This window comes from Propithecus coquereli, unplaced genomic scaffold (genome assembly GCF_000956105.1).
Source record: "Propithecus coquereli isolate 6110/MARCELLA unplaced genomic scaffold, Pcoq_1.0 Scaffold67, whole genome shotgun sequence".
In the NCBI taxonomy this organism is placed as follows: Eukaryota; Metazoa; Chordata; class Mammalia; order Primates; family Indriidae; genus Propithecus; species Propithecus coquereli.
In genome coordinates this window covers 3673537-3698772 of record NW_012152729.1, presented here as the reverse complement: position 1 = coordinate 3698772, position 25236 = coordinate 3673537, and the positions used below count along the sequence as shown (strand labels likewise).

The 25236-nt window shown below is 50.3% G+C and overlaps 2 protein-coding genes across 2 annotated transcripts in view; both read left to right on the top strand.

The window, feature by feature from the left end:
• Nucleotides 1-9716, top strand: part of PLA2G15 (phospholipase A2, group XV) — a 10682-nt gene extending 966 nt beyond the window's left edge. Inside the window, exons 2-6 of the mRNA XM_012660617.1 lie at nt 2429-2585; nt 4979-5097; nt 5337-5435; nt 5900-6124; nt 7869-9716. Of these exons, the coding sequence (XP_012516071.1) occupies nt 2429-2585; nt 4979-5097; nt 5337-5435; nt 5900-6124; nt 7869-8380 (1112 nt within the window). The 3' untranslated portion in view covers nt 8381-9716. The remainder of the gene's footprint in view (nt 1-2428; nt 2586-4978; nt 5098-5336; nt 5436-5899; nt 6125-7868) is intronic.
• A 2663-nt stretch (nt 9717-12379) lies between these two features.
• Nucleotides 12380-25236, top strand: part of SLC7A6 (solute carrier family 7 (amino acid transporter light chain, y+L system), member 6) — a 35191-nt gene continuing 22334 nt past the window's right edge. Inside the window, exons 1-2 of the mRNA XM_012660601.1 lie at nt 12380-12406; nt 22845-23405. Coding sequence (XP_012516055.1) covers nt 22880-23405 — 526 coding nt within the window. The 5' untranslated portion in view covers nt 12380-12406; nt 22845-22879. The remainder of the gene's footprint in view (nt 12407-22844; nt 23406-25236) is intronic.

The following is a 25236-nucleotide window of genomic DNA, read 5'->3' as shown; positions in this document are numbered from 1 at the left end:
CCCCCCCACCCCCGCCTCCTCCTTGGTCACAACTCTAGCAACTGAACAGGAGCCAGAGTGTTTCCTTGTGGCGAAGGGCAGGGATGAGACCTCTGTCTGGGGGATCTTGAGTGCCTTGTTCAGGCTGTCATTCCCATCCAGAGTTGGTGTGTTGGTAGCCAGCCAGGAGTCCTGAGGGCAGAGGGCATCTGAGGCACTAGTTGTATACTGAGTCTGCTACAGCTTGACCCCCTATGCTCTTTCTGCTAAGAGTATTTTAATGGGGATGATATACATCACAGAAGGGTAGGATTGGCGAGCAGGGTGGTGCCAGGGAGGCCCACTAGGAATTCCAGGCCAGGAGGTGCTCCAGGGGATGCCGGGCTCAGGTGGACCGACTTGGCCCTGTCTTCCCCATGTTTGCAGGATAAGACTAACATGATCCCCAGAGATGAAGTCTGTACTGGGTAAGCACAGAGAATCCGCTAACGCAGCCTGGGTGGGTGGGTGTCAGGGAAGGCTTCCTGGAGTATATAGCCGGAGCTAAGGCCAGGAGAGAGTTCCAGGCAGAGGAAGGGAGGTGAGCAGTCCAGTCTGGCTGGAATCGAGTCAAGGGAGAAGTGCATTGTGCAAGGCTCGTGACTGGTTGGATCATCTGGACTTTATCTGGGGGCCTGAGGGAGCCATGCATGAGTGGGCCTGTGGAGTTCTGAGTGTGAGGGGCGTGGCATTGGGAAGCCTGTGGTTTGTGGCTAGCACACAGCCATTCCACCTGGGTTAGTGCGTTTGTTAATTTAGACGGTCTTTGCATATGTTAGGTCACAGCAGCAGAGCCTCAGGCCCCACCTAGAGTCACAGAGCAGCTAGATTCCTAACCTGCCCAGCTTCTCAGGGAGTGAGGCTACTGGCATAAGTCCTGGGAAACTCCATGGCGAGCAGTGGACAGGCTGCTCCTGGACACAAAGCAGGGATCTGACCTTGGCCATCAGATGGTCAGACTCCTCTAGGGGTGGGTTCTGATTTGGTGGAGGAGAAAACAGAGACCAGAGAGGTGATTCAGAAGACCTTGGGCAAGGCTGTTTCCACCTCTTCCAGCCTCAGTTTCCTTATCTGTTAAGTGGAGATAATAAAGATATTCCCTCTCAGTGTTCTTTGAGGTGAAAGGCACATAGATGGCTCTTGTCCTAGTTCCTACCAGGCACAGAGGGGCTCAGGAAGTGGCCACTGCTATTTTTAGAGGCCACATAGCCTGACCAGGGCAAAGAACATCTGGGAAAGCAGATCTGGTGACTTCCTCTTTCTGCCATTTCCTCTTTGGTGGAAACAGTGACCAAGGTCTCTGCATTGGTCTGCCCAACCCACAGGCATGTCATCCAGAGGCTATCATGAAGGGGACTCCCCACCTCTGCACCCAAGGGCCCCAGGCTCTGTGTGGCCTGAACAGGCTGGCTGGGGTGGAGAGAAGTCATCCTTAGGGCCTGGTCACACCCCGCCCCTCTGGGCTGTGGCTGGAATGATGTATTGTTTCAGGGTGGCTATCTCCAACGCAGGCTCCCAGCCATGCTAGGGCCGTCCAGATGATCTGCTCTCTGGAACCTACTGGGGTCTGCCTTCAGTAAGGCCTAGGGACCTTGGTAGGCTGGCACGTCCAGTGGAAGCTTCTCTCAGCTGTGTTTCTGTTCATCACTTCCCTCCCACAAGCCTGTCCTGGAATACCGTCTCTGGATTCAATTTTGGCTGGCTCAGTGGCCCAGTGCTCTGTCCCGTTTCCCACTCACTCTTTAAGGGTGAACAAGGCCCTATGTGCTCTGTCTGTAGCTTGGAATGGCTGTGGATGGAAGACTTGGGGGTTCAAGCCTTGAGGATATGTATGTAATGACTGGGCCTTGGCCAAACTTGAGGGTTCTGGAACTAGGAGGGGTCTCCAAGCCCGTCCCAGTCGGAGCTCTTACCTGGACCCATTAACCATAGAAAGTATTAATATGTGTTGTAGAGGAGTGTGTTTGTGGGGGTAATCCAGGCCAAGATCTCATTTGACAGGTAAGGAAACTGAGGCCCATCATGGGAAGTGACTTTACCCTGAACCCTCTTCCTATAGTCTTTAAATGGCCCAGGAGGATGTTCCAGTGAAGACCAAGGGATTTATTTTATCTGGAGTTGGGGAGAGTGTTAGAAGCCTTCCACAAAACATGTCAGGCTTCTCCCAAGCATCCCCGCAGGCTTCTCTGCACCACATGGCAGTAGTGGCTTTTCTGCATGGCCTCTTAGTCAAGGTCCCTGCTCTCTGATTTTCCTGCCCCTGGCGCTGTGCTTTCATTTGAGGTGTGGAACTGCAGAGGTCTGCCATGGTATCCATGGCCCCTGGGGGTTCTGCTGCAGACTTCAAGGTTCTTAGGGGTCTTGAGCTTGCCAGGCTCAGGGCTCATGCATGTCCTATGCCTCCCTGCAGTGCCTGGTGATCTGGGCAACCAGCTGGAGGCAAAGCTGGACAAGCCAACGGTCGTGCATTACGTCTGCTCCAAGAAGACCGCCAGCTACTTCACACTCTGGCTGAACTTCGAACTGCTGCTGCCTGTCGCCATTGACTGCTGGATCGACAACATCAGGTTGGGGCTGGAGCAACAGATGGGGTGCCGCTTGCCTGTGGGGTCCAAAGAGGCCTCCAGAGCCCATTCCTTCTCATCCCCACCTCTAGAGGTCACTGACCTCTCTCCTTCCCCCACATCTTGGTCTGGTCTGGTCTGGTCAGCACCGCCTCTTCACTCTCTCTGGAAGAACTTTCTTCCCCTTCTTGCTGCTCTTGTCCCTCAGGCCCTACACACAGTTGCTATGTCCCAGCCCCTATTCAGAGGCTCAGCACAGCCCCCACCCCTTCCTGTGCCTGTGACTTGTGCTTCCGAGGACATGCCACATCTCCCTGTCTTTGCACATGCTGTTCTTTTGGCCTGGAATCTACTTCTACACCTTTGCCTGATCAATTTCTTCCCATTCTCCCTTTAAAACCTTGCCCTGGTCCCTTTGTGAAGGTGTCGCCTCTCTTTACCCCAAGCCACATGCTTGTTTCCTCTGTCATCACGTGCTAAACATTGTTTCCAAGGCTGTTTCCCAAAATCGAATACAGGCACTGTACACCGTACATGCTTTTTTTCACTTAGTCTTATAGCAGCCCTGTGAAACAGGTGCTGGTTTTCCCTGCTCAGGGGCCATGCTAATCTTCCCTGTATCATTCCAATTTTTAGTATATGTGCTGCCTAAGGGAGCACCAGGTGCTATTTTTCAACCTGTTTTCTAGATGAAGAAATCTGGAGCTCAAAGAGGTTACAGAATTGCTCATGGTCACTCAGCTGATAAGTGGCAGAACAAGGATTCGAACCCAGAATTGTGTGACGCTGAGCTGAGAGGTTCCTTCTCAGCTCCCTGAAGACAGGGACTGTATCTCTGTTTTATCTTTATTGCAGTAGAAATAGGAGCACAGTTGGCGCCCAATAAGTGTTTAAGCTGAATGGAGTCTCACAAATTAAACTTTTCTCCCAGAGACATGTCAGCTGGTTCCCCAGGCACCTTGCCCTTCATGTTGTTTACGATGCCTGCTTTGTTGACCCTTTCCTCCTCTGCATGTGATCGGGGTTATTTCTGGGCTGTTGGTCTGCGTTTCTATTTTTGTACTGGAGACATGGCCTCAGGTACTGCCAATTGGAGGTGCGGGCTGACACTGAGAGGGGTTTGTCTGCCTTCATTGGTTTTCTGACCTGTTTAATTTTTATCCAGCAGAGAACTGCTCTGGCTTTCCAGAATAATTTTCTGCACTTTGCTGGGTGGCCACTGGGATCATCCACAAATTGCCCTGGAGAGAATGGGCCTCCAGGACCTATTATTTGGATTGATATTGTCAGCTCTCTGTAGCTGATCTTTAAGGGAGGATGGGACTCAGGACCACCAGGAACTTCAGGTTCTTGTGTTTTCTTGGGTGCATTTGCCTCTTTGATGTGAGGCAAGGCCAGAGCAGGGTTCCTGGCCTGGCACAAGGCTTTTCTTCTGTGTCCTCCCACCTGTCCACATTATTTCTCCAGGTCCCTCTTCCCAAGGGAGGCGGTACAGCAGCCATGTCCTCAACCCTGGGGTGGGGTCTCTCTTGTCTGGTTTTGTTCTGTACTGCAGTTATGGAAAATAGGAGACATATTAATATGTGTGGCCTTAGAAGCTGCTAAGTCTGTGGTAGTTTGTTACACAGCAATAGAAAATGAATAAAGGGCTATAGATGGCCAGCCATGTGCTATGTCATGGCCTCAGGAACTTGCTGGCCAAGCCCCGGGTGTTGTAGTCCCAGCCTGGCAGGTGTTATGGCCGTGGGATACTGAGCAGGTCGTATGGGCCTGGTTGGTTCCCTTCCTTTGTGAATGCTGGGGTTGAGGGTTGGCTGGCTGCTGGGTCCAGTGCAGTTGTACCTCCCTGGGTCTGCCTTTCTCCTGCCTCTCCCCACCCACCTCCATCATTTCTTTGGGCCTTGCCCACCCTCCCATCCACCCTTCCACACAGCAGCTACTGGAGCTCAGGCCCTGAGGTGGGGTCCCTGTCTGGTTCTGTTGTGTGCTGTGCTCACCATCTCCTTTGTCCTGTGATACGCTGTGGTGAGTGGCAGGAGTAGGTCCGTGGAGATGGAGCGATGGGAACCCGAAATGGTAGGCTGCCTCTGGGGTTAGATGTGAAGTTCATGGCAGCGCCTTCTCCCAGCCAGGTCCAAGAACCTCATTCTGAGGTAAGTGACACTGCGGAGAAGGGAATGTTGCCTTGACAGGGGTCCTGGAAGGGGGTCTTCGTTTAGATGTGGTTATTCTGATCTGTGCTTTATAAACCTGCTGTGTTACTTTTTGGTCTTTTCTGCACATCTGACCCAACCTGGGGATGGGAAGGAAGTGTAGCTCAGGACACGATGCAGTATTGGGACACAGCAAGCTCAGTGTCACCTCTGGGTCACCGGCTCAATATCCCTTCCCAACAGGCTGGTTTACAACAAAACATCCAGAACCACCCAGTTTCCTGATGGCGTGGATGTGCGCGTCCCTGGCTTTGGGAAGACCTTCTCGTTGGAGTTCCTGGACCCCAGCAAAAGGAGTGTGGGTATGTAGCCCTTATTCAAGGCCTCTGGGGGATCGGGATGGGGGTTCTGCTGGACTGGAGTTGGAGCAACTCTGCTGGTTTGAAGGGATAGCCTGTGAACTGTCTCTGATCACGGTGGGCACAGAGCCCTGTCGTGTTCCTCCAGGGCCTCCCTGCATTAGATGTCACAGTGTCTGTGGGTGGTGTGGGTGGCTGGCACTAGCTATATCTTCTCTAATCCTATGCTTTTCTGTCTATAGGCTCCTATTTCCACACCATGGTGGAAAGCCTTGTAGATTGGGGCTATACCCGGGATGAGGACGTCCGAGGGGCCCCCTATGACTGGCGCCGAGCCCCAAGTAAGCAATCGCTCTCATTCCCTCCCTGAGGTCTCAGGAGGTGGGGACAAGATAGTCATAGCCACCACAGGCTTTGGGCTCTCCCCTGGCCCTGGACTCTCCCCTAAGCCCAGGCCTCTGGCATCCAACTCAGAGGAGCCTGAAAGGATAGGCTACCTCTGGGGCTCAGTGGTCACAGTCACCACCCTTGGTCAGTCTGTCCCATTCTTCCACATCCTTCACCCCGGGACCTCTGGGCCTCTGAGCTCTGGGGAGAGATCATAAGGCTGAGGGAGAGAAAAGGAGCCCCTTTGCTTCCTCCCTTCATGGAAGCTGTGGAAAAACCAGATACTCCCATTTACATGTTAGCAGCCTCCCTACCCCACCTAGGTAGATCCCTAGTCCTGGGTCTGGCCTGCGAAACAGTCAGTGGTTCAGGCCCTAGGACCCTTCCCACCTGACCCCTTTCTGGCTCTGGCCTGCAGATGAAAATGGGCCCTACTTCCTGGCCCTCCGCGAGATGATCGAGGAGATGTACCAGCTCTATGGGGGCCCCGTGGTGCTGGTTGCCCACAGCATGGGCAACATGTACACACTCTACTTTCTGCAGCGGCAGCCGCAGGCCTGGAAAGACAAGTACATCCATGCCTTTGTGGCCCTGGGCGCGCCCTGGGGGGGCGTGGCCAAGACCCTGCGTGTCTTGGCCTCAGGTAAGATGCTACCTGGCCCAGAGTGGGGCGCTGGTACCAGGAATGCCACCTCTCTTTGCTTCCACAATGTCCTCCCAGGCCAGAACCCTTCATGTGTCTTCTCCTGGGTCAACACTCTTCTGTCTCCAGAGTGGCATTCTTTTTCAAATATCTTTTTTTCCAAAACAGAATCTGACACTACTCCTAATTTCACCTCTCTAGGTGATAGCCCTTGTCATCCGTGTAAGTTTCTTACAGCATGTATATGGAGTAGCATAACTGTTGATCACGTAGATGTTTGCTTATGCACATGTGCGCGCACATATACACATACACGCACAGTGCACAGGCCCGGCTCGTCTAACTTGGGTTGATCCAAAGAACTTCTCCCTCCCTTTAACAGTTGCACCTCCATCTGTGGGCAACGCAGGGAGGAAACAGGTGCAGATCTGGCTGGGCCTGCTTGCCTTGCGGTTGGGAAAGCCACCCCCATTCTGGTTCCTCCCCAACCCACTTGCCTTTTCATGAGCATCAAAACCTGCCAGCTGTAGCTGTAGGGTAGAGCTTCCTGCTCTAGGTCTGGCTAGGAGACTCATGGCCCCTCACTTTGGGAGCTGTGAGCCACGGCTGTGCCAAGCCTCTTGTGAGCTTTCTTCTTCAAGTCACCAGCACTGCCTGACCTGCTTGGTCAACTGGCATTGTGATCGGGTCAGGCCCAGCGCCTCTCCCAGTAGTGATCCTGAATTGGCTGAGCCCATGGCTCAGACATTCAGATAGAGTGAAGACTCATCACAGCCACCTACTCTGTCCAGCCTGGACCCGGAGGGACAGACATGGGTACACACTGAGTTTGGCCAAGGAACCTTGGTGGCTTTTGGGCCCTGGCGCCTTGCACAGTTCCCTGTGAGTCCCCTTAGAGCTTTGCCTCCGATGTTGGGAAACTGTCCCATCAGGCCCTGGCAGTCCAGGAGTGGGGGTGTGGAATGGGGAGGTAGAAGTCCATGGAACCCTAGGGGCTTCCCTTTCCTCAGAGGTCCTAGAGCCAGGCCCCAGCAGGCAGAGCTGAGGCCCTATGGTCAGTCAGAGATGCCTCCCTGCTTTCAGGCTGGGGTGATGGGTGACCATGGGGCCTGAACCGGCCAGAGGCCCCTGTTCTCAAGTTGCAGCTCATCCCCTGGCAGTCTCACTGGCTGGCAGGTGTGTTTGTGTTGTTCGCATGCCTGTGTGTCAAGGACTCTGACTCCATCTGCAGCCTCCCTCCTGCCCTGTTCCCAGCAGGCCTGGCTACCCAGGTCAGTGCACAGGCAGGTGAGTGGGATGAGACCAGAGCTGGCTGAATGCTGCTGTGAGCTTAGGAAAAGAAAAACAGGTACACAGTTTGGTGTAATCAAAGAGAAACAGGAACGTGTGTGTGGGCTACCAACCTGCTGATTCACCTTAGACGAGGTCAGTGCACACAGGCCTGGTGATAAGTACTTGGAGGAGGCTACTCTTTACAGATGAGGAAACATAAATCACCCTGAGGGTATGTGCTGCCTAAACCCAGCATGAGGAAATGCAAAAGAAACAAAACAAGTCTTGGCTGTGTGTTTCCCAGATACAGCAAAAATAAAGGGAAACAGTAAAAGCCAATGCAGGGATGGGAGTTATAATGATAACAATGTCGACATGCAGGAATGTTGACTGGGCCACTGGCTGGGGTCTGGTGGAGGCCTAGCCAGCTTGCATTCATAGGCACAGACTGACTAAAGCCCTCTCCCTGCAGGTGACAACAATCGGATCCCAGTCATTGGGCCCCTGAAGATCCGGGAGCAGCAGCGGACTGCCGTGTCCACCAGTTGGCTGTTGCCCTACAACTATACCTGGTCACCTGAGAAGGTGTTCGTGCACACACCCACGGTCAACTACACACTCCTCGACTATCGCAGGTTCTTCCAGGACATTGGCTTTGAGGATGGCTGGCTCATGCGGCAGGACACAGAGGGGCTGGTTGAAGCCATGGTGCCACCTGGTGTGCGTCTGCACTGCCTCTATGGCACTGGTGTCCCTACACCAGACTCCTTCTACTATGAGAGCTTCCCCGACCGTGACCCTAAAATCTGCTTCGGGGATGGCGATGGCACCGTGAACTTGCAGAGTGCCCTGCAGTGCCGGGCCTGGCACAGCCGCCAGGAACAACAGGTGTCATTGCAGGAGCTGCCAGGTAGTGAGCACATTGAGATGCTGGCCAACGCCACTACCCTGGCCTATCTGAAACACGTGCTTCTTGGGCCCTGATTCCTGTGCCAGGCAGGGCTACTGGATGGCGTGGCCACAGGGCTTCTTTTGGCCTCTGGATCTGTGGTGGCCCACCAAGTTTAGCAAAGTTTGTGACCAATCATTCAAGGCCCTGGGTCTTGGGCTGGAAAGTATCTAGCACAGGGAAGTGCTATTTCTTATCCTCCTTCTGTGGCAGTGAAGAAGAAAGAAATGAGAGTCTGGACTTAAGGGACCCTTGACAGAAAGACTACTGCTGATGGTGGGATTGTTGTGACCTCAGGACTGGCTCTGCAGGGTGGATTGGCTGGCCTCTGGCCCTAATCCCTGGCCTGGGCCATGCATTCCTCCTACTCCTATGGCCTTTTCACACAAGCCCACTGGGCCCTGGCTCCTCAGCCTTCCTGTGAGGGATGTTACTGGGCTGTGGTCCTGTCCCCAAGAGTCCCAGGGATGGGCTTCTGGCCCCTTGGGTGACCCTTTCCATATGCCACAGGTAGGCCTGCCACTGGCCATGGGTGGCTGGAGCTGCTGGCTTCCTTGTGGCTTCCTGGGGGCAGCCAAATGTCCCCTGCAGGCAGAGGCAGTTTGTTGTGTTCTTTATGGTTCCCAGTCCCTGGGACATTCACTCTACTCCTATCTCCCTCACCTCCAAGAACAGCCTAGCTCTGGACTGGGCAGCAGATGGGCCCCAGTTCCAGAGGCCGTGTCCTGGAAGCCCTGATCTTCTCAGTTGTACTGTTGGCCCCAGTATTAAAGCTGGCTCTCTTCAACCTGGGACTGTGGTTCAAGGATGAGGGCAGGGGCCAGTGCCATGGCCTTCTAAGTACCCATGAAGAAAGGGAACTCAAGGAAGCAGCCAAGGCTGTTCATCATCACCCCGAGCCATTCTCTTGCTAACCCCACTACCACACTGCCACTCTGCCCCTGGGGTCTGTCTAGTGTCCAAGTGGCCTGGCACAGGGCTGAGAGGTGGTAGGGCTCCCACCCACACTGCCCAGCACCTGATCCCACCAGGCAACTGAGTGGGCCCCTGAGGGAGCCAGGTGACTTGAGGCCCCCCTAGGGGTTTTCTGTCTCCCCTGGGGTACTGTCTGGATCTTCCTGTGATAGCAGGAAGAATCTGGGCCTGCCTTGGTGGCAATGAGCTTCAAGTGGATGACTGCCTATAGGCCAAGATTTGGGTCCAGCCTCTGAGTTGGGGTCCCAAAGCCACATTCAGGCTGAACTGATTTGATTTCCCACAAGGTTTCTGTGGAGCTGGATTTTCTCTGTTTCGTTCATGCCCGGCATCTGTCTTCTCCCTTTGTTCCTGAATGGTGGGCCCTGCAGGAGCTCTGAGCAGGCTGTACCTCGATTCTGGCAATAAAAGTATTCTGGATGCTGTAAGGGGCTCTGGCCTAGGCTATGCTCTGAGCACAAGAGGAGGGAGGTAGTGGAGGTGCGAGGGGGCTAGAGAGGCAGGTAACCAGGACTGGACCTTTACTGGGGCCTTGATGGGTTCTCTTAGCACGAAAGCATGGTTCCTGTGCCCTTCTTTGGGCTTCATCCTGCTGCTCTCTCTCCTGGAAACCAGTTCCCCACCTGGGACTAAGAACCAGAACCTGAAACCTTCCTGTTACAATGGGGCCCCTGCCTTCCCCTTGCTCCTGCTTGGTCAGCAGGCCCCACATGCCCCTTGTGCTTAGGGACAAGGACAGTCCTGCAAGTCACCCTGGCTAGACTCTCCTTCCCAGCCTGTGTCCTCCCTTAGCTTACAGGTCTCAGTATCCTTTGAACGTAGAGTTCTCTTTAGAATGCTACCCTTGTCCTTTGCTTTCCCAGCTCATCTGCCTCCCATCTGTCCCTCTATAGGGACAGAGACCGAGGGAGGAAGAAAGACTAGGCGGAGACTGGTATGGAGAGAGAACAAAGTGGGCAGAGACAGGGACTGAGACACTAGGGAGCTAATGGAGATGGACAAAACAGAAAAAGAGGGAGACAGAGACAGGGAAACATGGACCGGGATGAGTCTTGTGGTCCAGAGGCTGGGGCTAGTGCAGGTAGTAGGAGCGCCAGTTCCTATCTTTTCCACTGAGCCCCACCCACCTGGTCCCCAGGCTTTGATACACCGAAGACCACTAGAGGGCGCTCTGAACCCTCTCACCACACCAGCTCTTAGCCAAACCTGGAAGGAAGGGGAAGCCCAGAGAGGGGCTGAGAATGCCTGTGAATACACAGGTCCACCCGCAGCTCTGGCCTAAGTAACAGGATGACAACATGAAGAGGAGCCTAACATGCAAATCTGCCCAGCCTGACTCCCAGCTCAGCCCTGATACCCACCAACCCCTAGCACCATTTGTTGTGGCCTCAGAGCTACTCACTCCCCCCTGACCTGTTTCAGCCCAACTGCCCCCCTTGGCTTCACAGCTGCACAGAGAAGACATGGAGTCAGAGCAGGCTTCAGGACCAGCAGACCTGGGTGCAAATCCCAGCTCTACCAGCTCCTGCCAAGTAGCCTTGGGAGCCTCCTGACCTCCCTGAAGCTTAGTTTCCTAATCTGAAGAATGGGGACAATTGTCAGGGGTGATCTTGAGGAGCATTGATGTTGGAGGACATCTGATTCAGTGCCGGGTGCGCAGTGGGCTTTTTCAGCTGATGTGCCATTAATATAACTGGGTGTGAGACAGCAAAGACAGAGGTCTGGGAGCCAGCAGATCTTGCATGCAGCCATTGCAAGGACAAGTGGACTGGCGGCTACTGAGTGACACAAGTGTCCAGAGCTGTCGCTCTGCCCAGCCAGGAAGGCCAGAGGAACTGATCTAGGAGGCAAAGGGTCAAACTGCACTGATGCAAGTATTAATGTATACACACACTCACTCACACTTAGGAAAAGTGTTCCAAGCAGAGGGCACAAAGAGGGTGGCGCTAGTGAGTGCTCCTCAAGGCTGTCATTTCAGGCCTATAGGGAAGAGGATGGAAGGGTTTTTAGGCAGGAGAAATACAAAGTCATTCTAGTCTGTCTTTTAGGAGCATCCTCTGTGGGGATGGGTTAGAGCGAGTGGGATAGGGATTGGGAGGCTGTTGTGGCTGGGGAGAAGCAAACCATGGGATGCAGGCCCTGCGGGGAGGGAGGAGGAAGGGTCTGGGGTGCTGTACATCTCTGGCTGGGTCACTGGGTGTGGGGAGCAGAGGTTTGCGTGTGGTCTGGAACTAGAGGATGTGCAGCGTGGACGCACAGCTGGGAGAAAAGACTCCATGTGCCAGGAGAGTCAGTGCTTGAGGTGTGTACAGGATGCTAAGGTGGAAGGCTCAGGAGCCCATGAGGTCAGGAAGCCCCAGACAGAGTCCCAGAGCTACCAGAGGAAAGGGAGCCCCAGGGGGAGGTGGAGAAGGAGCATGCAGAAAAAGGCCAAGGGGACAGAAGGGTGCAGCTCCCCCAGGAGGGGTGTCAGCAGGGTCAGGCAAGATAAGGACAGAGCCCCAGGGAGGCCTGGGGTTGGCTAAGGAAGCCCGGCTGTGTCTGTGCGGGCCTCAGTGGCTGTGAGTCTGAGCTGTGCGTGTGGGAGGACAAGTCCTGGGTGTGTGTGTCTTCCTGGGGTCCCTAGGCAGAGGGTCAGCAGTGACCTGGGTGTGGAGGTTGTCTGGAGCTCCTTGTGTGAGCTGTGGGGGCGCCCTGGGCGTGGGGCCCAGGCCAGAGGCCAAATATCAATGGAGCGTGGGAGCTGTTTAGCGCTCCCCGCGGGAACGTCCATTGTGGAGGCCCTCGGAGGCCTCCTGTGACTCCAGGGTGTCGAGGATGGCTGGGCCCCCTGGCGGGCCCAGCGAGGCCGACTGGGGGCTGCCCCACAACTACACGCAGAGGCTGGGCCCTCGGGCCGGGATCTCGGAGGCTGCGGCATTCCCGGGGGCCGGAAGCGGCGCCGCCAGCGGACCCTCGCGGAGTCCTGTCCCGACGCTGCACGCGCTGTCGCGATCCGGCGGCGGGTGACGTGGCGGGGCGGGGCCTGAGTGGCCGCGGCGGCCGTGGAGGCAGCGCGACGGAGCATCCTGGCGCCGCCACCGGAGGTAACGGGCCTAGCCGGGCCAGGCGGGGGACGGGCGCGCCGGGGAGCGGACCCAGAGCGGGGGCCGCGTCCTGTCGGCAGGCACTCTGCGTCGCCGCCGCCGCCGTGGGCGGGATGCGGGCCGGAAACGGCGCCGGGCGGCGGGCCGGGGGCCGCGTGAGAGACGCTGCGGGCGAGGGGGTGACGCTGTGAGCGTGAGAGGGACCTGGAGCTAGAGGGTGACTCCAGGAGTGTGGGAGACCCTGAGTACAAGACGAGTGTGTGAGAAAGACGGTGTGCGTGAGAGAGACCTGAGTGTGGTGGTGACTTTGTGAGCTTGTGAGACCCGGAGGGTGAGAGGGAGACTGTGTGTGTGTGTGAGACAGAGAGAGAGAGAGAGAGAGAGAGAGAGAGAGACCCTAGGTGTGAGGGTGACTGCGTGTGAGACCCCGAGTGTGAGGGTGACTCCATGACTGTGAGAGACTGTGCAAGTGGCCCTGAGACTGACTGAGGGGCTCGCAGTGTGCGGCCGCGAGCACAGGAGGGAGGACCGGGCAGGAAGGAGGCCGTGCGGTGTGCGGGAGTCGCGCCAGGGCGCGGGGCCGGGCTTCGTGGGCTGCTGCAGGCGTCCGTGTGGTGGAGGGCTGTTGGGCTGGGGCCCGCCCTGCCTCTGTTACGGCTCTTTTGAGTGTCTCCAGGGTCCTGTCTTCTTGGTCTTGCAACCATCTCCTGTCATCAATGCCAGGAGAGATGTGTGAAACATTCTGAAAATTCTTTGCTGAGCACTAAGCAAACATGTTGTGTAATGGCCCGTATAAATAGGAATCAGCGTTTAATTTAACGTGGTTTTGAGTACCTCTCATGTGCACCGGGCTGTGTGCTTGGTGACACGGTTAAAAAGAATTCGGTCTCTGCCCTTGATGTGGGGGGGAAACCAGAGCCAGCTCATCTAGTATGACCCGCCATCTGGTGCCTTATCTCTGAGAGCTGCGCCCTAATTTCAGATTTTAGAGGAACGGACTTGAAAGCCTCCACCTCTTTTTGCTGGCTGTGAGCCCTTTAGGAAAGTGCCCAGGCTGCCCCACATTACTAAGGTCCCATGTGGTGGTGCCCTGATGGCTTTTGCCTCCCAACTTTGGTCTCAGACTGTCATTCAAGTTGTTCTGTTAGAATTTCCTTTCCTGGCAGACGCGTGGAAAACCACCAGACTGATTTTCTCCCCTCGTCCTTGCCTCGCCCTCCTTCCCTGTCTGGCTGTGACACATTTTTATTGCAAACCAAACATGTACACCGGTTATGTGACTGATCTCCTTGGAACTTCTTGGTAGAGGAAATTTACTGACCTCTGTCCTTCCTGCTGTAGTCTTTAGGATGCAGATCTGTTTTATAGAAGTTATGCAAACGGTGGTCACGGGACCTGGGACTGGGGACTCAGGGACTCAGGGACTCAGAGTTGCCCAAACATGCATGATTTGAGATGACAAGTTTAGTTCTCTGACAGGTTTGGGCTGGTTGCTTCAGTTAACCTCCCCTCTGGGTGTGATAGAACTTCTTATTCATTAGGGCTGGCCCTGCCGGGCATGGAAAAGTTGGGTTTTTCAAAGGGACCCTGCTGCTTGCTCAGTCCATTTTTTGATCAGTTATCTCTCACTCTCTGTTGCAGAGATTACATGGCCAAGACACGAAAGTGGAATTAGGCCTTGCTGCCGAGACTTCATCATCTTAGTACCTGACCCATTTATGATGAGGTGGCTTGTGAAAGTGTGATGTTCGCTTATTTCTTGGCAGGTGAATATTGTTTCTGTTAGCTTTCTTTCATCATTGTGATTTATAAAGAGTTTTTGTTGTGTGTATGCAATCTGTATACAATACCACTAAAGAGAATGGCTCACACATAATTCACTGTTTTTTAGTATTACATGGTATGTAATTATAAAACCAAATTATGTATTTATATTACTTCGCTTTCTAAACAGTAACCATGGCGGTTTGTAGTTAAAGATTCTTGAAATGAGGTTGTTAAATAAAAAACCAAAGCCATGGAAAAGACTAGGTAGCAAATACTGTTGAAGTGAGAACATCTTATCTACTGTGATTGGGAGCTGAATTCAATCTGGAATTTCCTGGTATCCTAGGTTGAAAAACAAAGGGCCACATAATTTTTGTTATTTGATAAAAAGAATATATTTTTTAAGTTGAAGCATTGAAAAAATGCATACTCATTGTGAAAAATATAAAACTCAGACGCATAAATAAGTCCTTTATGTTTTCACCACAGTTAAGATTTTGGTATATTTCTCTGTGATATTGTGAAATATGTATTTGGTTTTCCGCTCCCTTTCCTGGCATTCAAATCCTAAAATCCTCAGTATCTCTGTCTTTTTGTATGCTAATCAGTTGACTTCTGGTGGGCTGCCCCTAGGTAGCTTCAGGATGGGGGGTGGTCACTGGAAAGACTAGAGCTGGATGAGAGGGTGGGAACTTTTAACCCCACCCCCCAACCTCCAGGGGAAGGAGGGGGGGCTGAGGGTTAAGTTGATCACCAATGGCCAGTGGCTTAATCAATCATGCCTATGTAATGAAGCCTCCTTAAAAACTCAAACGGACAGGGTTTGGAGAGCTTCCGGGTAGCTGAACACGTGGAGGTTCCCAGAGGGAGATTTGCCCAGGGAGTGCCTGGAAGCTCCAAGGACCCTTCCTCCTTACCTCCCTCAGTGCTCTTCATCTGTATCCTTTGTAATATCCTTAATAATAAACCAGCAAATGTAAGTAAGTGTTTCCTTGAGTTTTGTGAGCTGCTCTAGCAAATTAATCGAACCCAGGGAGGGGGGTCATGGGAACCCCAGATTGAAGTGGGTCGAAGTTCTGGAGGCCTGGACTTGTGACTGGTGTCTGAAGTGGGGTTGGGGGGCAGTCTTGGGGACTGAGCCCTCAACCTGTGGCATCTGACGCTATCTCCAGGTAGGTAGTGTTGGAATTGAACTGGATGACTCCAGCTGGTATCTATTGCAGAACTGATTGCTTGCTTGTTGTTGGGGAAAAACCTCCACACAATTGATCATAGTCTTCTGTGTTGATTGTTGTGGTGGTGTGAGAGCAGAGGAAGAATGGTTTGAGTTTTTTCCAAACAGTCTCAATAGCATTTTTTTCCATAGTCTTTATCAAAGAGGTTCTAAATCCAATTTGTAAAACTTTCTTTGTAATTGAACTTTGATAAATTCTGTGAACTAAAATAAAATCTTAAGGCTCCCCGCTACCAGGTGACTGAATGGACCCCCTCTTGGCCAGGGGGATATCCTAAAACTAAATTGCCTGCCACGAGGAGGGAGGTCAGACATACCTCATCATGTCCCCTGCCCTTCTTGGAGACATCCTTTGTAACCCATTATCAAGGCCTAAGGGTATGCAAGACAAACCTGCAGGTGCTCAATTTACACAACAAATATATGTCCAGTGGCTTGTCTCTGATTAACAGACCTCTTTATCTGAAAACATTCCAAGCCTTTAGACAAAGCTTCATGTATTTAACCAATTACAAGTCATAGAATCTTTAAACCCACCTATAACCTGTAAGCACCCCCTCCCCCACTTCGAGTTGGCCCACCTTTTCAGGCCAAACCAATGTATGCCTTCGATGTATTTTTTTTTTTTATTTCAGCATATTATGGGGGTACAGATGTTTAGGTTATGTATGTTGCCCTTGCCCGCCCCCCCCAACTTTGATGTATTGATTTATGACTTTATCTGTAACTCCTGTCTCCCTGAAATGTATAAAACCAAACTGTAACCCAGCTACAGTGAGTCCACTTGCTCAAGGATTCTTGGGCGTGGCTCTGTGTCATGGTCCTCAAATTTGGCTAAGAATAAATCTCTTTAAAATTATTTTACAGAGTTTGGCTTCTTTTCCATTGACAATTCATTTTTTTTTTTTTCCTAAAAATTGCATATGACAGTTTCATGGTTAAATTTTCATGAGGAAATTTTAGTGGTCTGTTAAATTCCTTTACTATCTGCTGCAGGAGCCTGGAAAATAGGTTGGAAACCTGTTAGAAAACTGCATTGTGTCTTTAAAGGGAGGGCTTAACATTGTTTTTTTTAGAGACAGGACCTGATAGGGTACATTGAATCGTTTAATAGAAATTTCCAACAGTGATTTCAGAGATTTCAGTGTTAGAGAAAGAGAGTCTGAGAGACTGATATTGTGTGTTATCTTCACATGCCATTTTCTCTTATCAATTGAATAAAAATTGCAGGCAAAAGGATAGCCAACTCGGGAGGGTGATCTGGTAGAATTTTGATGACCCTCTTGTAATACCAGGCTACTCAGCTGGAGGTAGTGTCTTAATTATTGGCCCCTTGAATCAACGATTTTCATCCCATCGTTGCAGAGGGTCTACAGATCTACTCTGTGGGGACAGGATAGACAAACACCTCTCACACAGGTATGGACTGCTTTTTTTGATAATGTATATAGATATTGTGACTAATTAAAATACAAATTAATTCATAAACCATTACTGTAGTCATAGTAGCCTAAGGTCATTATTTTTTCTTCTCATCGACTATAACTGAAGAAGAAGTACTGTGACAGAAAATAATCTCATGTTAACACATGAACTGTCATGTGAGTTGTATTTAACTCAGGCTAGTTTTGAGCCCGGGGCCTGGTGAAGCATGTTAACTCACACATCTCTTTACCTTGAGCCATGTGAAACTATTTTTTTTAAGTTGAAAGTAACTCACACACAGAAAACAATAAAAAATAACAAATTTTTCATTAAATTAGAAAGGATCGTTTTGTTTTCGAAGTTTTTATTCTATTTTTGTGATAAAACACTAGCCCCAAGGAAAAATTTTTTTTTCTAGTGTGCCAGTCAATGTGTTAGTATAGCTACTCCTGTTGTCTTTTGATTAGTGTTTACATGGTACTTTCCCCTCCTCTTCTTTGTAACTTATTTATGTCTTTAGGGTGGGTTTCTTATAGACTACATATCGAGCTTTGCTTTTTTTATCTGATCTGACAGTATCTTTTAATCATTGTGTCTAGTCATTTACATTTATGTAGTTATTGGTATAATCGGATTAAAATCTGCCATCTTGTTTGTTTATTCTATTTGTTCTATATGTTCTTTTTTGCTTTTTGCTTTTTCTGCCTACTTTTGGAATGTGTATTGTATTTCCACTGTTGGCTTATTATTTATACCTCTTGTAATTTTTGTAGTGGTTATCCTAGTTTTACAGTATGAATTTTTAATAATACCTACCTTTAAAAAGTATATTGCTTCATATGTAATATAAGAACCTTATAAAAGTATACTCCCATTTCTTCCTATCTTTTGTGCTATTGTTATCAGACATTTTACTTTTACATGTACTATAAGTCCACAATACTGTGCTACTATTTTTGCTGTAGGCAGTCAATTATATTCTAAAGTAATTAAAAATAAGCAAAAAATATTTTTTATATTTGCCTCATACTATTTGATATTGCCCCACAGCTCTTACATGCTTTGTTCTATTTTGTTTTTTTTTTTTACTTTTTTCCGTTTCTACTCTTATGGTTTTCATCGCTCTGCTGAAATTCCACATTTGTTCCTGCATGATCGACTTTTTTTTTTTTTTTTTTTGAGACAGGGTCTTGCTCTGTTGCCCAGGCTAGAGTGCAGTTGCGTCATCAGAGCTCACTACCACCTCAGGCTCCTGGGCTGGAGTGATCCTCCTGCCTCAGCCTCTTAAGTAGCTGGGACTATAGGCATGCTCTACCACCCTTGGCTAATTTTTGTATTTTTTGTAGAGGTGGGGTCTCACTATATTGCTCAGGCTAGTCAGCTAGTCTTGAATTCCTGGTCTCAAGAGATCCATCCGCCTTGGCCTCCCAAAGTGCTAGGATTATAGGCATGAGCCACTGTGCCCGCATAGCTTTTTTGGTTTGTTTTTTTTTTTTTTTTTGAGACAGAGTCTCGCTCTGTTGCCCTAGAGTGAGTGCCGTGGCGTTAACCTAGCTCACAGCAACCTCAAACTCCTGGGCTCAAGCGATCCTTCTGCCTCAGCCTCCCGACTAGCTGGGACTATAGGCATGCGCCACCATGCCCAGCTAATTTTTTCTCTATATTTTTAGTTGTCCAGATAATTTCTTTCTATTTTTTTTAGTAGAGACGGGGTCTCCCTCTTGCTCAGGCTGGTCTCGAACTCCTGAGCTCAAACAATCCGCCCGCCTTGGCCTTCCAGAGTGCTAGGATTACAGGCGTGAGCCACTGTGCCCGGCCCCGCCTAGCTTTTTGATAAGAGCCTTTAATGTGTTAATCATAGTTATTTTATATTCCCTGTTTGATGTTTTCAATATCTGGGTCATCTCTAACTAAGTTTGGTCACTCTTGATAGTGGGTGGTTTTTTTTTTTTTTTTTTTTTGAGACAGGGTCTCACTCTGTTGCCCAGGCTAGAGTGCCGTGGCATCAGCCCAGCTCACAGCAACCTCAAACTCCTGGGCTCAAGTGATCCTGCTGCCTCAGCCTCCCGAGAAGCTGGGACTACAGGCATGCGCCACGGTGCCTGGCTAATTTTTTCTATATATATATATTTTTAGTTGTCCAGATAATTTCTTTCTATTGTTAGTAGAGATGGGGTCTCGCTCTTGCTCAGGCTAGTCTCAAACTCCCGACCTTGAGTGATCCACCCACCTCGGCCTCCCAGAGTGCTAGGATTACAGGAGTGAGCCACCATGCCCAGCCAGTGGGTGGTTTTTCTTGCTTTTTTTTGTGTTGCTTGTGATTTGTTATTGATTGTTAGACAAAGTGTGTAGAACAGTAGAAATTGAGGTGTATGATATTTATTCTGGAAAATGGGTACACCTCTTCTTTTGCTAGGCTGGTAATATGGGAGTTTGAGTGCATTAGTCAGGAGATGAATTGTGCTTGGGTTTTGTTGTTGCTATGGTTAACTTAGGTGCACCAATGGCTTCAAATTCCTCTAGTGTTTTCTGGCCAGTTTAGGATTGATTTGCTGGAAGGAGGCTTTTTCTCAATATTTATGCTCCACCCTCAGCTTTAGGTCTTCTTTTTGCACCTCTGCCTCAGTGCAGTCTACCACAGCATTAGCGGTAAACTGCTGTTGCTTGTTCCTGGGTGTTTGCTAACCCGCTGAGGAGGAGCAGGGGGTTTCTCTAGTGTCCTTGTTCAGCCTCAGCCTTAGGCAGACCCTGTTTCCTTGGGTCTCGGGTGTATCTTTCTGGGTGATCCTGCTATTCCTCCAGAGGTAGGACACCACTAAGGGTCTTGACCAGAATTTCCTGCCCCTCCTCTAGGAATAGAGGGTTTTTTTCCTTTTACCCTGCCCCAGTTGCCTTGGGAGTGACAGAGTTTGCTGCCCTTTCCCCAGGGTGTTATACGTTTTGGCCTATAGAGGAGAAAGGTCCTTGTATTTTTCCTCTTCCAGGCCAGCACTACTGAGAGAGGCTTTTTCTGGTCCGCTGTCCAGTATTTCTTGTGAGCACCCACAGAGATCTCTGGTTAAAAACCTCTTGAGTGTCTGTGGCTCATGCTAAGCCGTATTTGACATTTGGTAATTTGTTAAAATTGTACCTGAATTCTTCTGACCCTCCTGTATGGTGGGTCCTATCTTTTTCCACTGCCACACGTGAGTTAGAGCTTGTATCTCTCTCTCATTGGAGGTACCTGTCTTTTCATCAGTTTCAGTCTAATTGGTTACCCTGTAACCTTAGCTTTCTGATGGCTTCAAGAAAAGTTATGGTTTTATAGGTTCTCTAGGATTTTTTGTCATTGGAATGAGAGCGATGCCTTCTCCAGCTTCCTACATCTTCAGTGGATACTAGAAGTTGAGAACTTTTCATTTTATCCTAGATTTTATCTTCCAGTAAAACGAGTTTACCTCTCTTTTTCGCTTCCTCTCTTCCTTGTTTTCAGAATTTGTCTTTCAGCAATGTTAACCCCATTGAGGAAGGCCTCACATTTTATAGAAGTTTTATTGTCTATAATTTGTTGCTCACAAAAGATCAGTAAGACTGTTTGGGAAGGTAGCTGTTATCTTACTCTTACCTCTGGAAAAGCTAAAGGTCAGAGAAGGGTGAGGTACAGGTGGCTGGTGAGCTCTAGTCTCTTTGCCTGTGGGGCTTCTGATCTCATGTCCATCTCATCTACATGCTGCCATACTGCGTGGTTGTGTGTTCCTTGAGGGCATGGTCCATACCAATCTTGTTCACTGCTGTGAACCAACACAGAGCCTGGCATGATGTAGGTTCTTGGCAGATTTTACAGAGATGTGTGATGTGAGGTTTAGATGTGTAGGGGAGGTGAGGGGTGGCCTTGAGGTTATGTGGCCAAGCCAGCCTGGGACTCATTCATTTGCCCTCAGGGAGCGGCTGGGGTTACCTTACCACTCTGTTCTCTGGTGTTTAGCAGAAAGGTAGGGACTTTAATTACTTGTGACCAATGACAGGCTATTGATGACAGTTGCATTTTGTTGTTGGCTAAAAAGAAAGAGACTTCATCTTCCCTCAGTTGTATGTGACTCTGCCTCTCTCCTTGGCTGAAGGAGGAGTCCTTGTTAACATTCCAGCAGGAACCTTATGTCTCATTCAGGTGTGGGGCAGTGACTGTGCTCGAGTTCTCTAAAAAAAAGGCAACTGGGTAGTTTTACCAGTGTGTCAGACAAACTTGATAAAGCCATTTCAGACAGCAGTGCCGGGTTGTACAAGTACAAAGGGAATGAATACCTAGTAGCCCCAGACCCTGGTACCAGCTGGGATCTGATGGAATAGAGGAAGCTGGAGTGGTCAGTGGAGTCGGGTCAGGTTTCTCTGCATGTCTCTGTGTTGAGTTGGGTAGACAACCTAGGTCTCTTTGCACCTGACTCTTACATGAGCATATAGGCTTCCCAGCTGTTTACTGGTTTTGTTCCTATGCATGCCTGGGCTCACCTGACAGACACGTGAAAACAAATGTGTTTCCACATGCCTGCATAGGGAAACCTGCATGGCTTGGTGCCAGGAGTGAAAGGAAAAGTGGTGCTGCCTTAAAGCTGTCTCGTCTAAGCAGAGGTAGGCTGCCTCAACTCCTCCGGGACTGGGGGAAGGCTTACTGGTGCCCCAGAGGAGCTTTTTCTTTTGGGCTCAGGTCCAGACTCCGGAAGGGGTTTGGGATAGGTAAGGCAGGAGTCTTGGGTGGAGCATGTGGAGATCGGAGTCTTCCCTGAGAACTCCTCACTCTGGTGTGTCTGTGGTTCCTTTGCTCTGAGCTCCATGAGGCCAGGTTCTGGCACATACAACTTTGTTGAGTAAATGAGAGACTTCTCGGAAGATGAGGTACTGATCCTGGTCTTAGCCCTGGTAGTTATCCCTGTGACCTTAAAGGACTGACTCCTGAGTGGGAATCAAACGGCCCACCAGATTGCTTCCTCTAGCAGATGAGGAGGGATCAGGGGATCTGAAGCCTGCATGGCACAAGAATTAAGGGAAGGAGAAGATCACGCTGGGTGTAGGGTCGGGAAGTTGCTTATCTTCCTTTGACAGATTCGGGGTCCTTCATAGGTAGGTTAATGTGGAATCCAACTTCCTTGACGTTTCTGGATTGGCCCAACTAATCCAAAGGTGGTGGTGGGGGTGGTGTGTGTGCCATCTCTAACACCGCATCTATAGATAAGAGAAGCCTTGTAGTCTTGGTTGGGTGGCAGGACTCCTGGGTCCTGTGCTGGGAGAATCTCTTTGCAACCCCAGATAGTAGTGAAGTCAGGAGCATGCTGAGGGGTATGTAATCCCTTTCTTTTTGGTAGTTTGGGGAAAGAAAGATGTTGACTGGACAAGCAGCAATGTGGGGCCAAGCTGAGTGTTGTGGACACGGTGATTCCTAGGCGTGTATTTTCATGAGGGACCTGTCCTTGATCTAGACTCTGTCATAGTGATGTGCTCTTGTCTCAGCATCTTCCTGGCCCTTCCCACAACCTACTGATGTTCTTTACCCGTGTGAGAGTAACTGCAGATGTCTCCACATGTGGCTAGACACTGCAGAAGGCTCTGTTTATCTTTGGTTAGAAGTGAGTAGGAAGGATTATCTGGGAATGGACAGTGAGAGGCCTTTCCGGCTGGTGAGGGCTGTGTACCTGGTGCAGCGACTCTAGTCTTCTCTGCAAGTCAGGTTCGTGCATTTTAAGCTGGTAAGAACAGAGCAGAAGTCACCTCAGGGAGAATCAGGCTATGAACAAACCTAATGCCAGCCTATTGTGGGCAGCAAGATTGGACGTTGCCATCACATCATGCCTGCGCTCTCGTGGCATCTTTCTTGGGAGCAGTGAAGGTCTATTTCCCTGTGTCCTGTGGTGGGAACTGAGAAAGGACTTTTGTATTTAGGGCTGTGTGCATGGCATGCTGTTCCTAAGCAGTCGGTGGGCAGGGAAACCTGGTTTAAACCAGAGCCTCACCAGCTCCTGACATACTTGTATTCTTTGCCAGGCCACAGTAAACATAGGTGTGCAGAAGCATTTCCCATGGAAGCCAGGGAGCTTGGGAGCTCCACACCCACCTACCATCTCATCCCTGAGGCCAGCCCACCACCCAGGATGGAAGAAGATGTCGACTCACCACCTCAAAACTCCCTGGAAACTATGCAGCTGAAGAAGGAGATCTCCCTGCTGAATGGAGTCAGCCTGGTGGTGGGCAACATGATCGGCTCAGGGATCTTTGTCTCACCCAAGGGTGTGCTGGTATACGCTGCCTCCTATGGGCTGTCACTAGTCTTGTGGACCATTGGTGGGCTCTTCTCTGTTGTGGGTGCCCTTTGCTACGCAGAGCTGGGGACTACTATCACCAAGTCGGGGGCCAGCTATGCTTATATTCTCGAGGCTTTTGGAGGCTTCATTGCCTTCATCCGCCTGTGGGCCTCACTGCTCATTGTTGAGCCCACCAGTCAGGCCATCATCGCCATCACCTTCGCCAACTACATCATCCAGCCCTCCTTCCCCACCTGTGATCCCCCGTACCTGGCCTGCCGTCTCCTCGCTGCTGCTTGCGTATGTAAGTAGGGGTTGAGGGTGGGAGGATTGTGGGGGTTTGGGGTACTGTAATAATGGTACTTTGTCTTTGAGTAGCATATTGTACTATTTAGGGGGGAGGGAGGCGTTTTATCTTTTTAAAAACTTTTTTTTATATTTACTGGTGGGGTGGAAAGAAGGGCAGTTCAATTTCCTTTTTTTTTTTTTTTTTTTAAATTGAGACAGTTTCATTCTGTCACCCTGGGTAGAGTGCCGTGGCGTCAGCATAACTCACAGCAACCTCAAACTCCTGGGCTCAAGCGATCCTTCTGCCTCAGCCTCTTGAGTAGCTAGGACTACAGGCGTATGCCACGACGCTTGGCTAATTTTTCTATTTTTAGTAGAGATGGGGTCTTGCTCTTGCTCAGGCTGGTCTCAAAATCCTGACCTCAAGCAATCCTCCTGCCTCAGCCTCCCAGACTGCTCGGGTTACAGGGGTGAGCCACCCCCTGGCCTGGCCGCATTTTCTCTTGAGGAAGTAATTTCATCAGAGTCATTTGATCCTGAGAGACAAGTAAACATAAAGGATGGAGGTGGGAGAAGTTTGAATCTCTTCGTGGCTTTTGTTGTGTCACATTCTTCCTCTCTTGGCTGCCCCTGAGTTCTGTTCCCTGGTCTGTGTGACAAGTTGATACACGTCTCACATTTGTCCTGTCAGGTGTTTTGGTTGGAGTCAACATCACCAGTTGTAACTTAACCCAGAAAAAACCATAAGTATTGTAGCCTTTATTCTGCTGCTCAAAAAAAAAAAAAAAAAAAAAAAATGTTTTACCCCCAGCTTTTCATCTTAAAGCAGTTTAAAGGCATCTGTGAGAAAATAGGCTTCTCTAGACTGTGGGAGTCCTAAGGTGTTATACCTCAGGCCCTCAGGACCCCATCCTTCCTGCCACTGCCACTCTTTGTGGCCTGTTCTGAGCAGCAGGCACCACACCAAAATGGCTTTTTCCTACTGCTGTTTCAGATTTCTTTACACTGACTTTGTAAACAAGCTCTGCCTGCAGCTGGTGAGAGGAAGGTGGCTCCCACCCCATATTTGAGTTTCTAATGATAGAACCTGAGAGATCCCAGTGCATCCCGCTTTATTTTCCTTTTTCTCTTATGGAGTAGTAAGGAGAAGATTGCCGTGACTTTAGCAAGCCTTGCAGAACCAGCGTGTAGCTGAGAAACGGCCCAGAATTTCCTGTGTTTCTTAGCACCGTGCTGCCAGAAGCACTTAATTACACTCTGTTCTTTCTGTATCTCTGTTTGCAAAAGCTTTGGCAGCATATATAGTTTACCCACAGTGTTTAAAATAGATTGAGAGTACCTTGCAGTTAGCATTAAAGGACTGTACAATACCCATGCCTCCTAACTTGAAGGAATTTGTTAAAGACAAACCATAAGGGAACCCCTCTGTATTTATTGGGACAGTGAAGGGGAATGGATAGCCCTGGGAGGAGGGAAGATGGGTACTTGGCTATGTGTCTGACAGGATTCAGTCAGGGAGACTCTGGCCTGACTGAGCTCTTTAAAAAAGGGATAATTTTGTTGACTGAGCTTGGTGGCTCAGGCCTGTAATCCTAGCACTTTTGGTGGCTGAGATGGGAGGATTGTTTGAGGCTAGGAGTTTGAGACCAGCCTGAACAAGAGTGAGACCTTGTCTCTACAAAAAATAGAAAAATTAGCCAGATGTGGTAGCTTGAGCCTGTGGTCTTAGCTACTCAGGAGGCTGAGGCAGGAGGATTGCTTGAGCCCAGGAGTTTGAGGTTGCAGTGAGCTATGATGACTGCCACTGCACTCTAGCCTGGGTGAGAGAGCAAGACCCTGTCTAAAAA